Here is a 14,752-nt window from a genome sequence, read left to right as displayed (position 1 = left end):
CTCCCTCCCTCTTTTCCTTCCTTCCTTCCTTCCTTCCTTCCTTCCTTCCTTCCTTCCTTCCTTCCTTCTTTTCTCTCTGAGACAACATCTCACTACATAGTCCAGGCTGGCCTTGCACTTACTATGTAACTAGGGCTAGCTTCAAACTCTGTAGAGTAGCACACACCTGTAATTCCAGCTGTGTCTTGGGAGGCTGAGGCAGGTGGATCCCTGAAAGTTCAAGGTCAGCCTGAGCTGCATAGTGAGACCCTGTCTCAAGTGCACAGACAGAGAAGACATGAAGGTGGCCGTCCAGAGCTGCTTCAGAAAGTGGCAAGACCTCAACTGGGTAGGTGGGTTTGAGTCAAAGAGGAGGGTTTTGAGGCAGCTTAATGGCAATGTGTCTTTTACTATACTTTTTAAAAAATTTAAATGTTCTCCATATATTTTGATCATCCTTGGTCCAACCCAGCCCAGTGTTCTAATTTTTTGGACAGTTTTTATGTTGAGCTATTTGTCTTTCCTTTATATGTGGATATGAAGATTTGTTAGATAAAAATATTGTGATGTCTCTTTCTTTTTCTTTTTTTTTTTTTTGTGGAACCGGGATTGAACTCAGGCCCTTGCGCTGACAGGCAAGCACTTACTCTACTGAGCCATCTCCCCGGCCCTGTCTGTGATGTCTCCTTCCACTTCATGCTTCAGTTTTTCATTCTCCTTAGAGCTTCTGTTGATAACTAAAAGTTCTATTTCATTTTATTTTTGTCTTCTTGAGGCAGGCTTCCATCATGCAGTTCAGGCTCGCCTTGAACTAACTTTGTAGCTCAGGCTGGCCACAGACTTGCAGCAGTACTGCCACCTCAGCCTCCAGAGTCCTGGGATTACAGATAGGCAGTGCCAGGCCAGAGTGTTAAATTTCAATAAAACTCAACTGATATTTCTTATTTTTATTTATATTTTTAATAGCTTTAAAATGAAACTCAGGGGGGCTGGGGAGATGGCTCAGTAGAATAAGCGCTTGTCTGACAAGCGAAAGGGCCTGAGTTTAATCCCCAGTTCTGCCAAAAAATAAATAAATAAATAAAATGAGAGTAAGACAGTTAAAAAAAAATAAAATAAAATGAAACTCAGCTGTGCATGCTGGTGCATTCTGGCAATCCCAGCAACTGGGTGGTTGAGGCAGGAGGATTGCCAATGAGGATTGCAGGAGGAGGCCATCCTGGGCTATATTAATGAAATCTTGTCAGAAAGAGGGAGTAAGAAAGAATCTTGTCAGGTGTGCTGGGGAGATGGCTCAGTGGAATAAGCGCTTCCCTGGCAAGAGCAAGGGTCTGAGTTCAATCCCCAGTTCCACCAAAAAAAAAAAAAAAGAATCTTGCCAGGGATAATGGTGCACACTTCCAGTCCTAGCACTGTGGGTGGCTGAGGCAGAAGGATCACGTGAGTTTGAGGCCAACTTGAGCAATTGAACTAACTGTACCCTGTCTCAAAAATACAAGCAAGAGCAGAGCTTGATGACACACATCGTTCATTCCAGCCACTTGGGAGGCTGAGGCAGGAAGCTCAGAATTGTGAAGCCAGTTTGACCAATTTATATATTTATTATTTGATTTTATTTGTCAGAACCGGGGATTGAACTCAGGCCCCTGTGCTTGCCAGGCAAGCACTTATTCCACTGAGCCATCTCCCTGGCCCCTATTTATTTTTTAATTTATTTATTTGTTTAGGCCAGCTCAGCCCTCCCTGAGGGTGGGGCTGGCACAGCACGTGGTGCCAGGGATTGAACTGCTGTCACCTAAACAGGCACACTTTAGACTGCCCAGCTATCTTGCCAGACCCAGTTTGAACAATTCAGCAAACCCAGTCCTGAAATAAAACAGGCTGAGATGTAGTTTAATGCAAGGTTTTAATCCCTGGCACTGAAAAAAAAAAATCTGGCTTCAATTTATAAGCATGGAATTTTATCTCTAAGGGTTTTGACTCCTGTTCGAGTTTTGTTTCTGTTTTCTTGTTCTCTACTGGATCTTTGTCTCCTGAAAGCTCTGTTTCTCTTACTCATCTCGTTTTCTGTAGTCCAGGCCAGCGACTGTTCTCAGCTGTGGGCAGTCCTTGCTGTCCAGTCCTGTTTGGATGTCAGGCTCTAAGCATCTGGCTGGGCACCCCAGCAAGCAAGAATGTGGCATCTTGGTGACTCTGGTTGGGCTGGGGGTGGGTTAGGGCCGCCACTCTGGGGGGCCTTTGCTTGTTGCTTGGTGTCTTAGTGGTGACCCCTCTCAGTGCCGAGCTGGGGCTGAGGGCTCTCTGCCACATCTGGGGGGCACATGGGGATGGGCTGGGTGGCTGCTGAATGCCAGCTTCCACTCCACCCACCCATTTCGCACTGGGCACTCTCCCAGCTGCACTCAGGATACCAGTGCAGAGCTCCTTCCACCTCAGCAGCCCCACGGAGAAAGTTTCAGGTTTTGCTCAGTATCAGCATGGATCTCCTTGCTGTAGGTTGCTGGGGAAGGACTGACCCTATAGGTTTCATCTCTTTGTTTTGATGATGACGATGATGATGATGATGATGGTGATGGTGATGATGAGATAGGGTCTTGCTAAATTGTTAAATTTTCCAGGTTGGGCTTCAACTTGATTTATCTTTTATTGTTTTAGCGGAACCGGGGATTGAACTCAGGCCCTTGCGCTTGCCAGGGAAGTGCTTATTCTACTGAGCCATCTCCCCGGCCTGTGGGCTTCAGCTTGAGATTCTCTGCCTCAGCCTCCCAGAATGCTGGGATGACAGGTGTCTCCCTTGGGTTTGCATTTCTTGTTTTTTATTTTATTTTATTTTTTAAATTTTTTTTTTTATGAGCAGAATATATTTATTTAGAGAAAGAAAGCTCCTGCCCAAGAGAGGGACAGGAGGGGTGCCTGAGCAGGTAGTTCCCCTCATTTCTTGTTTTTTAAAAATTTTATTATTATATTTTTTATGTATTTAGTACAGGGTCTACAGGGTCTCACTACACAGATCAGACTTATAATGATCCTTCCTGTTTTTCAGCCTCCCAAGCGCTGGGATCACAGACACACGCCACCATGCCCAGTCTTGGTCTCAGTTTCAGCGTGCTCTGGGGGTGGGGCCAGCACGGCAAGCTGGGATCAAGCCCCTAGCCCCTGCATCTCATTTTTTTAATAAGTATATGTTTGTACCACATACATAATGATTACAGTCTTCATGGGAGTTGATCCATACAAATAACACATCTTTTTGGTTTTTCTTTCCCTCCCCTCTTTCCCTCTCCTTCCATCTCTTGGTCCCCTTCCCACTTGTAAATATCTATCTCCTTGTTTCTTATGGTCTTCTATCCTACCCTACAAATTACTTATATTTTGTTTTTCTCATAGCAATGAAGCCATTAAAGCTAATTTATTTCACTTGAAATTGTGGTCTTGAGGGGCTGGTGAGATGGCTCAGTGGTCTAAAGGACCTACTTAGAACAAGCTTAGCAAAGCACAAGGACCGCGGTTCAATCCCCCAGCACCACATGCCAGCCAGCCCCGCCCCCAGGTGGGCTAATCTGGCCACACACACACATACACACACATAAATTAATTAATTAATTAATTTTAAAAAAAAAGAAGAAGAAATTGTGGTCTTGAGATGCATCGCTCAGTGGCACAGCACCTGCCTGTCAAGCATAAGGTCCTGAGTCCAATTCCTAGTGGAAAAAAAAAAAAAAAGATCTTGGAGGTGTAACAAATTTCTACAAATAACTCAAGCTTATCCTGCTTTGTAGCAGAGTAGTATTCTATTGTGTGTGAATGCCACTTGACACTTTCGCTTTATTCATTCTTCTGTTGATGGACATGTAGGCTGTTTTCAAGATCTAGCTATTCTGAGTTGTGCAGCGATAATCATGGCCATGCGTGGATCACTGTGACACAATGTCTTTAAGTGTTTGTTATTGCTTGATCTCTTGGCCTTACTCTCAGTTCAGGGGGTCCCCAGTGTGCTTCATGGTACTGGGACCTGCTTGTACCTTTGCGCTCCCTGACCCTTCTGGAATCCTCTTTCTTCACATTTCCCATTGGCACCCTTTGGCCTTGCGTCAGGTCTCACGCCACTGTTGCCCTTGACTAAGGAATGAAGGCACAGGCTGGGGAACCTATTTGTTTTCTGGACTCTGGGGTCGCTCCACTTCCAGTGTAGGCAGATCACCAAGCTTCAGGGGGCGCAGGAAGCCACTTGGTCATGCAGACTACTTGTGTCTAAGCTGCTGGCTCCTCCCCCACCACAGGCTGACCAGGTGCGGCTGATGCAGCTCTACGAGCAGGCGCGCTGGGACCTGCTGCTGGAGGAGATTGACTGCACCGAGGAGGAGATGATGGTGTTTGCGGCCCTACAGGTGCCTGGGCGCCAGGGATAGCTGGGGTGCTGGCCCAGGGCAGGGAGAGCTTTCTGGAGTGGGGCCCACCTCTGGGGACAGCTAGCCTGAGCAGAGGGGCTCAGTGCTCCCTGTCCATGCACCCCCAGTACCACATCAACAAGCTGTCGCAGAGCGGGGAGGCTGGTGAAGTGGCCAGCACGGATCCGGGGCTGGATGATCTTGACGCAGCCCTGAACAATCTGGAAGTGAAGCTGGAGGGCTCGGCACCCACAGATGTGCTGGTGAGGAGGGCTCAGACCAGGCTGAAGGGCCAGGCTAAGGGGTTCCTGGGCCGCTCTGACTCCTCTCCTTCCCCAGGACAGCCTCACTACCATCCCAGAGCTCAAGGACCATCTCCGAATCTTCCGGTAAGTCTGGCTGTCCGGAGGAAGTGGCAGTGTGTGCCTGGGGTGGCCATTCTCACCCTGCTCTCTCAGGCCCCGGAAGCTGACCCTGAAGGGCTACCGCCAGCACTGGGTGGTATTCAAGGAGACAACGCTGTCTTACTATAAGAGCCAGGACGAGGCCCCGGGGGACCCTATTCAGCAGCTCAACCTCAAGGGTGAGGGAGCAAAAGCAGGGACTGGCAGGACCCCCTCACCCACCTCAGTTTCCTCTGGGAACCAGGGAAGATGACCTCTGTGGGGAGGTGACTGTGGTGGGCTGGCTTCCACACTGGGCTCTTTCAGGCATGTCTTCCCCTCTGAGACTCCCAGCCACCTCTTATCCCTGCAGGCTGTGAGGTGGTCCCGGATGTTAATGTCTCCAGTCAGAAGTTCTGCATCAAACTCCTAGTGCCCTCCCCTGAGGGCATGAGTGAGATCTACCTACGGTGCCAGGATGTGCGTGAGGCTGGCAGGGATGGGGCAAGGCTGAGGCCAGGGCTAAAGTGGCACTCAGGACAGAGATGGGGTGGAGTCTGAGCCCGGCTGACTCCTCACTGCTGTCCTTGTCCCCACCAGGAGCAGCAATATGCCCACTGGATGGCCGGCTGTCGACTGGCCTCCAAGGGCCGTACCATGGCGGACAGCAGCTATGCCAGCGAGGTGCAGGCCATCTTGGCCTTCCTCAGCCTGCAGCGGTCAGGTGGCAGCGGGGGCTCAGGCAACCACACTCAGGGCCCCGATGCTTCTGCTGAGGCCCTCAACCCCTATGGCCTTGTTGCTCCCCGCTTCCAGCGGAAGTTCAAGGCTAAGCAGGTACCCAGAGAGGAGAGAGGGCAGGAATGACCACACCATTTTCCTGGCTACCTCTGACCCCCTATGAGGCTCTCAGAAAATAAGCTTGTGGGCACTTATTCCCTTTCCCAGACCTCTGAAAGTGTCACAATTCAAGTACTCCTGTCCATGCAGGGCCTGCTCAGCTTGCATTTGCCGAGCAATGAGAGGTTGTACTTTGGTGGTTCTGTGTTGGGCACTGGCCTTTTCTTAGGCCCAGTATCCTGTCCCCTGAGGGAGGGGAAGCCCCACCAATTCCTCACTAGTGTGGCCCCACAGCTCACTCCGAGGATCCTTGAGGCCCACCAGAACGTGGCCCAGCTCTCACTGACTGAAGCCCAGCTGCGCTTTATCCAGGCCTGGCAGTCCTTGCCCGATTTTGGCATCTCCTACTTCATGGTCAGGTAAAAGCCCCAGTCCAGCCAAGCACTGCCCTAACCTGCCACCCACCCTCCCACACACTGCCATAGGCAGGCCACTTGAAGATACAAGAGGAGGGGTCGGCGAGATAGCTCAGTGGTCTAAAGCACCTGCTTAGGCAAGCTTAGGCAAACACAGGGACTGCAGTTAGATCCTGAGTACCACATGCCATGCCAGCCCTGCCCCCAAGGCAGGCTGAGCCAGTCATACCACACACACACACACACACACACACACACACACACACACACACAGATACAAGAGGCAGAGCTCAGGTTGGGAAAGTAGGAGACACATTGTCTGTCCAGGCTCTGCCACGAGTCCTTCCCTCTCTGGACCTCCATCACTGTTCTGCAGGATGCCCTTAGATGCCATGACAGGGTGGCCCTCTTTATTCATTTCCCAAACCTGCCAAGACACGGTGGTGGATAATGATGATATACACACTATTATTGGCATTTCAGTGCTGTAAAGTGAATCTATCAAGTAACCTCCATTTTCCAGCTGAGGAACTCAAGCCCTAGAGAATCTGAACAAGTCACTTAGGGTTGCACAGCAGGCGATTGCCAGAGTTGGGATGAGGGCACAGGCCTGTCCTGCTCCATCACACTGGCTCTGGACTTTGTGCCATACTGTCTGGGTGGTCTCTGGGTCATGCAGCCAGAGTCCCTGGTCACACAAACCCTCCCTGCCATCAGGTTCAAGGGCAGCAAGAAGGATGAAATCCTGGGTATTGCCAATAACCGACTGATCCGAATCGACTTGGCTGTGGGCGACGTGGTCAAGACCTGGCGCTTCAGCAACATGCGCCAGTGGAATGTCAACTGGGATATCCGGCAGGTGGGCCCACAGTGAGGGCAGCGGGGACAGGGGACAGATGGTGGAGGCCTTGTTCCTATTCCTCCAGCCCACTGGCACTTCTGACTGCCCGTCCCACAGGTAGCCATCGAGTTTGATGAGCATATCAACGTGGCCTTTAGCTGTGTGTCTGCCAGCTGTCGAATTGTACACGAGTACATCGGGGGCTACATTTTCCTGTCAACTCGGGAGCGGGCCCGTGGGGAGGAGCAGGATGAGGACCTCTTCTTGCAGCTCATAGGTGGCCATGAGGCCTTCTAAGGGCAGTGTGACTACTCATGCTCCACTCACCACCAGTCACAGCCACTCCTGTGCCCACTGGGACTCACTGCCCCACCCTCCACTCCAGGCATTCTCTGAGCTGGGCACTTTCACCTGCTGTCACTGGCAAGCTAGGACCCTGGGTATACCAGACTGCCATCCTGCAGGCTGGGGGTGGGGTGGGCCTGAGCTCATATATTGCCTGCTTTCCCTGTCTGCTTGGCCAAGGCTTATATGCCGACCTATGTGTGGCACAGTTCCCTGAGCACACAAGGACCAGATGTAGGCAAAGGATGAGAAATTCTAGTTTCAAACTGGAGATCTTTTCTTGTTATTTTAAAAGTTTTTAAATAAATATTTTATTGTTTGATCATCCTTCCTCTGGGGCCACTCAGACACTCTGTCTTTTTATCATCAGCCAAGGAGAGAGGTTTTCCTGAGATAAAGAAAAGAGTTAGTTAGATAAAGGGATATCTAGTCAGCCTGGCTTTGGGGATGAGAAAGAGGCGAGGGCACAGGCGTGCGGTTCTCACGGGCAGGCCGAAGCTGCAGGGCTTCCTTGAAGTACTTGGGAAGCAGGAAGCCATTAGAATCTCCTGGAGTCAGGATCACCCCATTGGCAGAGCGGAAGAAGGAGATGCCATCTGCCAACAGAGTTAATGATGTGACTCGTGCAATCCCACCAAAAGGGCCCAGTAGTCCCTTCTGTGATAGCACCCACCTGCCAGGGCCAGAGGTCCATTGATGAACAGGGCCACGTCACAATTCCGGCGCATACCTAGAGGGACAATTGGAACTTGGGGGCAACTAGCAAACCAGGGCAGAGTAGTCCTAAGGTGAGGTGCACAGAAGGGTACATTGCTGTGTAAGGCTAGGGGAGGCAGTCTTAGGCAAAGAAGGCTGAGACCCTTGGAGGGGACCTGTGAGGTCAGAATGAGTAGGAATAGATGGGTAGAGGGGGCACTGACCACTGATGACACCAGGATCCCCAGGCAGTCCTGGAGCCAAGTGAATGTGTGTCCTTCCCTGGCATGACAGGCCCTTGAGCAGGATGGACGGCCAGTTTTTCCAGTATGTACCATGGACCAGCACCTGGGGCAGAGCCTGCGGTGTCTCAAGGGACACCAGTTCCAAATCAGGCACCTGTGTGAGATAGGTGGTTGAATGGGCAGCAGTGAGACCTCTGCTGTGGATAGGGGTCCAACTTGGCTTTCCCACCTATCCCCTTGGCACCCACCTGCAAGGAGTGCCCCTGATTAGCCCGGATGAAGGGGCCAGTGCTGGGGTCTCCTGGTCGCAGGGTGAACCGCTGCTTCTCATTGGCATCTACCACACGCTGTACATCTTCAGTGGAGAAGCTGTGGAACTGTGGCAGCTTCAGGAGGCTGAGCACAGGCACAAAGCCATCTGTGGGCAGACAGGTGCTTATGTGTCAACCTTGCTATGGCCAGGCCATGGTTCATGAGGAGCCACAGGCAGCCAGAACAAAGATGAGGCCTACAGATCACATGGGCTTCATCTAGTGACCTCCAGGAAAGTTCCCCTTTCTGGGCCTCCTCAGTTTTTGTAATTTATACAGGAAGAGAAGTTATCTCGGGGAGGTTCACACAAGTAAAGTGCTTAGTATTGGCCCAAAGTGGATAAACAGTAAACACCACTTACTGCAAGATTTCCTCAGTGCCCATCCTTGTAGTGTTTGTTTACTGGGTCATCTGACGGGCAGGAAACCACCAGAAGGACCACTTGGCTGGACATTACCAGGTCTAGTCCAGTTTCCTCTCCCAGTAGACATGATGTGGGGCCCTGGGCCTAGTCTTCACCCAGCCAAAGAGTGGCAGATTTGGGCTGAACTGGATGGCTATGTGCCTTCCACAGTAACAGGCCCAACTGTGTCCTTCTCCAGCACATGGTGCCTGCTGTGCCTTTTCCATGGCCCGATGATGGGAGCAACAGTGCAGGGGGCACAGACAGATTCATACTGCTTCTTGAGTTCCAACCACACCTCCCTGGCCACTGAGATCCGCACTTACCAGCTTCCATGGGAAGCCCCAGCTTCAAGGCCCCGTGACGCAGGACGTAGGACAGAGCCTTAGACAGCTGCACATCTCGGTCCTGCAAAGAGTCCAGGGGTGGCTTGGGTCTCTGTAATTTGACCTGGCCCTGCTACCCAATCAGAGCTCAGTGAACTGCTGCAGAGGGAGAGGAATTTCTGTGGTCTCTGGGACCAGAAAAACTCCTGTCCACTCACGGAAGCCAGGCCTCCTGAGTTTCCCCCACTCCATCCTCCCCCAGCCAGGCGAGGGTGAGAAGAAGCGCACCTGCTCCCGGGGTCGGGGAGCTCTTCTACTCTTGGGCCCTGCTGCCTCTCGGCTTCTTCCTCTAGAGGAGTTCATGCTCCAGACCTGGGGGTATGGGAGGAACGACTTGTGGAGACTGATTTAAAGATCTCCTCATGTCTCCACCCTGCTCGGAAAGTCACAAAGGCTCAGCACATCGTAAGAGCTCGGTGGCGGAGGTACTGCTCATGACATTCGGCGCCCACCCTTGAAGCTCGGTTGCAGGCGACAGCGAAGCCCCCTGCTGGCGAGACTCGCAAGGTCACACAGGCAGCCACAGCTATTGGGGAGCCAAGCCCTACCGCCTTAGGAGAGACACAGAGCGCAGGTTGACCCTGGAGAAAGGACCTACAGCCTCTCGGTGGCAGCTAACCACAGCGCTTCGCCACCCACCAATCAGAAGGCACCGAAAAAGGGGCGGGCACTTCCGTTTCAGGGGGGGAAATGGTGGAGGCTGCGCACCCGGCTTGCGGGTAAGTTTTCAAGTACCGGCCGAGGCTAGAGCTTCTGTACTTCCGGATTCTGAAGGGCCTTTCTGTATGTCCATGGTTGGCAGAATCCCTAGGTTTGGGGGATAGGGACATCTGAGGGACCCAGGACTTCTGGGTGGTAGGGATTTCTAGAAGTCCCAGGAATTTCTGGCTGCAAGAGTCTCCCACATCCAGCCGACGCTTGAGGGGGTTGCTGGGATAATGGGATAGTAGCTCCCCAGGAGTCATCCGGGAGGTTCGAAGCGGGGCGGTGGGGGTACCCTGAAGAGGTCCGTGGCAGAATCTGACAACTGGGCCGAAGAATGGCAGTGTGCCTTCCATGGTGATAGGCCCTACTGTGTTCTTCGCCAGAGCTCTTCCCTGTCCAGAGTATGGACCCTGAGGTGTCCCTGCTGCTGCAGTGCCCTCCTGGGGGACTACCCCAGGAGCAGGTAAGGGTGGAGCTGAGCCAAGCCTATGATCGTCACCCACTACCAGGAGGGGACAAGACCATCACAGCCATCTGGGAGAGCAGGCTACAGACCCAGCCCTGGCTCTTCAATGCCCCTAAATTCCGTCTGCATTCTGCCACACTGGCACCCGCTGACTTTTCTGGATCACAGCTGCTCCTGCGCCTGGGCCTGACTTCCTACAGAGACTTCCTGGGTACCAACTGGGCCAGCTCAGCCTCCTGGCTGCGACAGCGGGGCGCTACTGATTGGAATGACAAGCAAGCCTACCTGGCTGACCCACTCGGGGTGGGTGCTGCCCTAGTCACAGCTAACAACTTCCTTGTCTTCTTGCGACGCTCTTGGCAGGTGGCCGAGGCCCCTGGACTGGTGGATGTACCTGGTGGGCACCCTGAACCACAGGTGAGATGCCAGGCTGGATATAAAGACACAAAACTCCAGATAGTTCAGGAAAAGCTGGACCTGTAAGCCCTCCCAGCTCAGGGAAATGTGTCCTGGTATTTCTCAGTTGGTTCAGGGTAGCCTTGCAGCTGGGGACAGGCATGAGCCAGCTCTGACTACAGCCTACACAGTTGTACACTTTTAGATGGGGACAAGGGAATCACTGCTATCTGGAAAACACTGCTACTGAGCTAAACTGCAGCAGACCAGTGGGGAGGGGAATAGGCAGAGGAAGAAGATACCTTACCCTCCCCCATGTGGTCCCCTCCTAGCTAGACCTCTGGTTTTTCAACTGGACAAAAGGGGCCTGGGTTAAGGGACCATTAAGACTTACGCTGTGTCTACTTTAAGCCACCAGAGCCAGCAAGGGGAAAGACAGGGTGGGAAGAGGCAAAGGGCAGAGGCTGAGCCTGACCTCTCACAGGCCCTGTGTCCTGGTGACAGCCCCCAACACAAGGACCTTCCTGGGGAGCTGGTGGTGCGAGAGCTCTTCTCCAGTGTCCTGCAGGAGATCTGTGATGAGGTGAGGGGTAGTTCTTACAGAATGGTGGGTATGAAGAGAAGGGGTAGAACTTGCTAGATTTCCACAGGTCTGGGCTGGTGGGAGGTCTACAGCAACCTAGATGGCATAAAGGGAAGAGCTTGGCTTTGCATGTTGGTATACTGAAAAGTAGAATTCTAAACTGGGTTTGGTGGTACCCTCCTGCGAACTCAGCACTTGAGAAGCTGAGGCAGGAGGATTGCCTCAATTTCAAGGGCAGCCTGGTCTACACAGTGAGTTCAAGTCCAATTCTGAACTACAGATCAAGACCCTGTCTTGAAAAAAGGTAGAATTCTCGTCCTCAGGCTCTTCATCTTTACCATGTGGATAATGATAAACGTCTTGCCTATTCCCCAAATGGAGTTAGTTGAAAGTGGAGTAAGTGGGGGTCTCAGTAATTGAATTGACTTCCCTGTACAATTTGTTCAATCTCTGTACTTTCGGTTTTCTCATCAGTAAAATGAACATGCCCAAGATCTGATAGATATTGTGATACTAGGAACTTGATCTACAAACCACAAAGGGTGGTAGGTAACAGGGTAATAGGCTGTTCTTTGCTGAGGGGAGGGATGTGGGCAGTGGGCACTGACAGGTGGGATCCCCTACCCCAGGTGAACCTGCCGCTGCTCACCCTGAGCCAGCCCCTGCTTTTGGGCATTGCCCGCAATGAGACCAGTGCTGGTCGTGCCAGTGCCGAGTTCTACGTCCAGTGAGTGACGGGGCACAGTAGTAACTTGAGTCCTGGTGGAGATGGGTGGTAAGGGCTGGGGCTGAGGCCGCTGAGTTTCCACAGGGATCTTTCAGATGTTCCCCAGGCCATACGCATGTCTTTGTATAGGTGCAGCCTGACTTCTGAGGAGGTGAGGAACTGCTACTTAGGCGGGGGACCTGAGGCCCACGAGTCTACAGGCATCATCTTTGTGGAGGCACAGGTGCGGGGCAGTGGAGGCATCTTGCTTGGCCTCCAGGGCTGGGGTCCGAAGAGAGGCCTGGTTGGAGAGGGTGGCTGGGTCAGCTAGGGAACCCCAGGCCTCTTGGGGTTTTCTCTAGAATCACATACAAGCTTGCCCTCTGCCTAAGGGAAAGGACAAGGTCTGTGAATCCCTGGTAACGCCTCCCTAGGGCTGGTGCAGCGTGAGGGCTCTGAATCTTGGGAGTTCTGGGCACAGCCCCAGCAGGAGACAAGGGCTGGATGTTTGGGTCTCCCTGTCTTCCTACAGAAGATGCAGAGATTGCGGGAGACCGAGATGTGGGCTGAGCTCTGCCCCTCAGCCAAAGGGGCAATCCTCCTTTACAACCAGGTCCAGGGAAGTGCCATCTGAGTTGTCCTGGGGTCCCCACCCAGCCCTGTCTACAGCTCTGATGACAATAAAGGACTTTATTCTCAGATTCCGTTGGCCATCTGCTGTTTCCATGAGAGAAGGGGGTCGCTGGGAGAGGCCTGGGTGGGTGAGGGACAGAACACTTGGCGACTTGGAATGAGGGCCGTGACACCCACGCCAGGGACTGGTAACGTTCCTGGACGCTGCGGTGAAACGTGCCACGGAACCGGTAGAGGGTGGGGGAGGCAGCAGTTGATCTCAAAGCCTCGCTGAGTCAACCCGGCTCTGCCAGTCTGCAGGCTGAGAAGGTGTCCGAGGCTGACGGGAGTACAGGGGTGGGGCCGTAGCGCTTGAGCAAATGAGGATCCAGGGGCGGGGCCGGTAGAGGCACAGGAAATGTCGGAGACCTCGGAGTCGGTAGTCTGTGAGTGGGATTGGGGGCGGGGTTTGACCGTCGCTCCTCCCTCATCCCCCCAACATCGTGTTTGGGGACAGGGTCGTGGCGTCAGTGCAGGTGGCCCAGATCCAAAGGATACTCCGGAAAGGCCCCGGGGTACCTGGGTCGGATCCTGACCAAGGAGTCCCTGCTCCCCGGCCTCCCGCAGTCTACCTTAGCAAGAAGTTCAGGCCAAGTCCCTTCCGTCTGCCCCGGCCCGGGAACCCTGAAGTCTGCCCTGATCTGATCCCAATGCATCCCCACCTTGGTGGCCTCCTTTCTCCAGCTGCCCACCTGCCGCCATGCAGACCCTACTGCCCCTGCGCCTGTGTCGGCTGTGGCCCCACAGCCCTCCTGTCCGGCTCCTGTCAGCAGCCACTGGGCACCGGTGAGTTGGATGTCAAGATGGGTTGTTGAGTGGGTTTCTGTTGAGATCCTGACTCTAGGCCTCACCCTACAAGCTGAGATCGCTAAGGTGTCTACAGTGTCAGGTACCTTACAGGCCTGTCTCATGTAACACTCACCTGCACCGCTGAGGACCCTGAAGATGGAGAGTGAGAGATGACACATACCGTCAGCAGGATGTGGTGGTACCGGCCTGAAATCCTAGCACTCTGGGAGGCTGAGATAGGAGGATTACAAATTAGAACCCAGCCTGGACAATTTAGTGATTTAGCCAGACTCACAAGAAGAGGGAAGAAAGGGAGAGAGAGAAAAGAGAAGGGGAGGGGAGGAAAAAGGAGAAGGAAGGGAAGAAGAGAAGATGTAGCTTAATGTGAATGCCTTGAGTTTAGTTACCAGTGGTTGGGGGGAATGATGACAATATCATACAGTAAGTTAGGTGGCACATCAGAAATTTGAGGGAGCCGGTGAAATAGCTCAGTGGGCTAAAGCACCTGCCTAGGCAAGCTTAGACAAACACAGGGATTGCCAGGGATTGCCAGGGATTGCGGTTTGAATGCCAGGCCAGGCCCAAGCCCAGGGCAGGCTGAGTCAGCCACAAAAAAAAAAAAAAAAAAAAAAAAGAATTAGAAATTTGAGGCCAAGTTTTTTTGTTTTTCTTTTTTCTTTTATTTTCTTTTTTTTTTTTTGTGGAACCAGGGATTGAACTCAGACCCTTGTGATTGCCAGGGAAGCACTTATTCCACAGCCATCTCCCCGGCCATGAGGCCAAGTTAAACCACCTCAGCATGCCCCAGGGATGAGCCTGCACAACAGGCGTAGAGATGGAACTCCGGCCCCTGCACCTGCTTGCAGGCTGTTTAATCCACTGAGCTATTTGGCCGGGCCAAAATTACAGACTCACTGAGAAAGGGAAGGATGAGTACAAAGATGCAGATTCCTGGGCCCTAGGAAGTGAACCCAGAACCTCGTGCACAGTAGATAATCTACCATTGAGCTAGAGCATATCTAGCTCTTTTTTATTCTGAGGGACCAGATCTTACTAAGTTGCCCAGGCTGGCACTAAATTTGTGATCCTCCTGTCTCAGCCTCCCAAGTAGCTGGGACTACAGGAATGTGACAATGGACTCAACTCTCTTCTTCTTCTTCTTCTTCTTCTTCTTCTTCTTCTTCTTCTTCTTCTTCTTCTT

General features: G+C 52.5%; 4 protein-coding genes across 12 annotated transcripts in view; 3 read left to right on the top strand and 1 right to left on the bottom strand.

Annotated features, from left to right (window-relative positions):
- The window catches only part of Fermt3 (fermitin family member 3), a 17,915-nt gene extending 10,751 nt beyond the window's left edge, over nt 1–7,164 (top strand). For both annotated transcript variants that reach the window (XM_004643774.3, XM_023703917.1), the window contains exons 7-15: nt 4,260–4,367; nt 4,496–4,630; nt 4,707–4,756; nt 4,826–4,950; nt 5,124–5,230; nt 5,351–5,587; nt 5,885–6,009; nt 6,724–6,865; nt 6,965–7,164. In XM_004643774.3, the coding sequence (XP_004643831.1) occupies nt 4,260–4,367; nt 4,496–4,630; nt 4,707–4,756; nt 4,826–4,950; nt 5,124–5,230; nt 5,351–5,587; nt 5,885–6,009; nt 6,724–6,865; nt 6,965–7,144 (1,209 nt within the window). In that variant the 3' untranslated portion in view covers nt 7,145–7,164. The remainder of the gene's footprint in view (nt 1–4,259; nt 4,368–4,495; nt 4,631–4,706; nt 4,757–4,825; nt 4,951–5,123; nt 5,231–5,350; nt 5,588–5,884; nt 6,010–6,723; nt 6,866–6,964) is intronic.
- Nucleotides 7,165–7,480: 316 nt separating this feature from the next.
- Trpt1 (tRNA phosphotransferase 1) lies at nt 7,481–9,856 on the bottom strand. Of its 3 annotated transcripts, none has more exons than XM_023703921.1 (8): nt 9,833–9,856; nt 9,463–9,546; nt 9,175–9,256; nt 8,382–8,551; nt 8,113–8,287; nt 7,866–7,922; nt 7,678–7,788; nt 7,481–7,580 (listed from the first exon to the last, which is right to left on the bottom strand). In XM_023703921.1, exons 2-8 carry the CDS (start codon nt 9,535–9,537, stop codon nt 7,504–7,506), a joined length of 747 nt encoding a protein of 248 aa, XP_023559689.1. In that variant the 5' UTR covers nt 9,538–9,546; nt 9,833–9,856; the 3' UTR covers nt 7,481–7,503. The 3 variants fall into 3 exon arrangements, with proteins under 3 accessions (XP_023559689.1, XP_004643877.1, XP_023559688.1); XM_004643820.2 differs by lacking the exon at nt 9,833–9,856 and adding an exon at nt 9,637–9,826; XM_023703920.1 differs by lacking the exon at nt 9,833–9,856 and adding an exon at nt 9,687–9,826.
- A 12-nt stretch (nt 9,857–9,868) lies between these two features.
- On the top strand, nt 9,869–12,791 carry Nudt22 (nudix hydrolase 22). 3 transcript variants are annotated; one of them, XM_023703918.1, is made up of 6 exons: nt 9,869–9,953; nt 10,323–10,822; nt 11,286–11,384; nt 12,014–12,111; nt 12,241–12,334; nt 12,623–12,791. In XM_023703918.1, the coding sequence occupies exons 2-6, from the start codon at nt 10,343–10,345 to the stop codon at nt 12,722–12,724; spliced, it is 873 nt and encodes a 290-aa protein (XP_023559686.1). In that variant the 5' UTR covers nt 9,869–9,953; nt 10,323–10,342; the 3' UTR covers nt 12,725–12,791. The 3 variants fall into 3 exon arrangements, with proteins under 3 accessions (XP_023559686.1, XP_023559687.1, XP_004643876.1); XM_004643819.2 differs by having other exon boundaries at nt 9,925–10,017; XM_023703919.1 differs by lacking the exon at nt 11,286–11,384 and having other exon boundaries at nt 9,923–10,017.
- A 256-nt stretch (nt 12,792–13,047) lies between these two features.
- The window catches only part of Dnajc4 (DnaJ heat shock protein family (Hsp40) member C4), a 4,929-nt gene continuing 3,224 nt past the window's right edge, over nt 13,048–14,752 (top strand). For 2 of the 4 annotated variants that reach the window (XM_023703950.1, XM_023703948.1), the window contains exon 1: nt 13,164–13,548. In XM_023703950.1, the coding sequence (XP_023559718.1) occupies nt 13,463–13,548 (86 nt within the window). In that variant the 5' untranslated portion in view covers nt 13,164–13,462. The other 2 variants (XM_023703949.1, XM_023703951.1) reach the window with 2 other exon arrangements.

This window comes from Octodon degus, unplaced genomic scaffold (assembly GCF_000260255.1).
Source record: "Octodon degus isolate 3935 unplaced genomic scaffold, OctDeg1.0 scaffold00184, whole genome shotgun sequence".
NCBI lineage: Eukaryota > Metazoa > Chordata > Mammalia > Rodentia > Octodontidae > Octodon > Octodon degus.
The sequence above is the reverse complement of the archived record's forward strand: the minus strand, read 5'-3'. Positions and strand labels throughout refer to the sequence as shown.

Coding starts and splice junctions, on each gene's coding strand:
- Trpt1 (XM_023703921.1), bottom strand. CDS start 9,537: ATGAACTCCTCTAGAGGAAGAAGCCGAGAGGCAGCAGGGCCCAAGAGT. Junction 7,923..8,112: donor GGATCCTGGTGTCATCAGTG/GTCAGTGCCCCC, acceptor TTGTCCCTCTAG/GTATGCGCCGGAATTGTGAC. Junction 7,789..7,865: donor TGGACCTCTGGCCCTGGCAG/GTGGGTGCTATC, acceptor CTCTGTTGGCAG/ATGGCATCTCCTTCTTCCGC.
- Nudt22 (XM_023703918.1), top strand. CDS start 10,343: ATGGACCCTGAGGTGTCCCTGCTGCTGCAGTGCCCTCCTGGGGGACTA. Junction 11,385..12,013: donor TGCAGGAGATCTGTGATGAG/GTGAGGGGTAGT, acceptor CCCCTACCCCAG/GTGAACCTGCCGCTGCTCAC. Junction 12,112..12,240: donor AGTGCCGAGTTCTACGTCCA/GTGAGTGACGGG, acceptor GTCTTTGTATAG/GTGCAGCCTGACTTCTGAGG.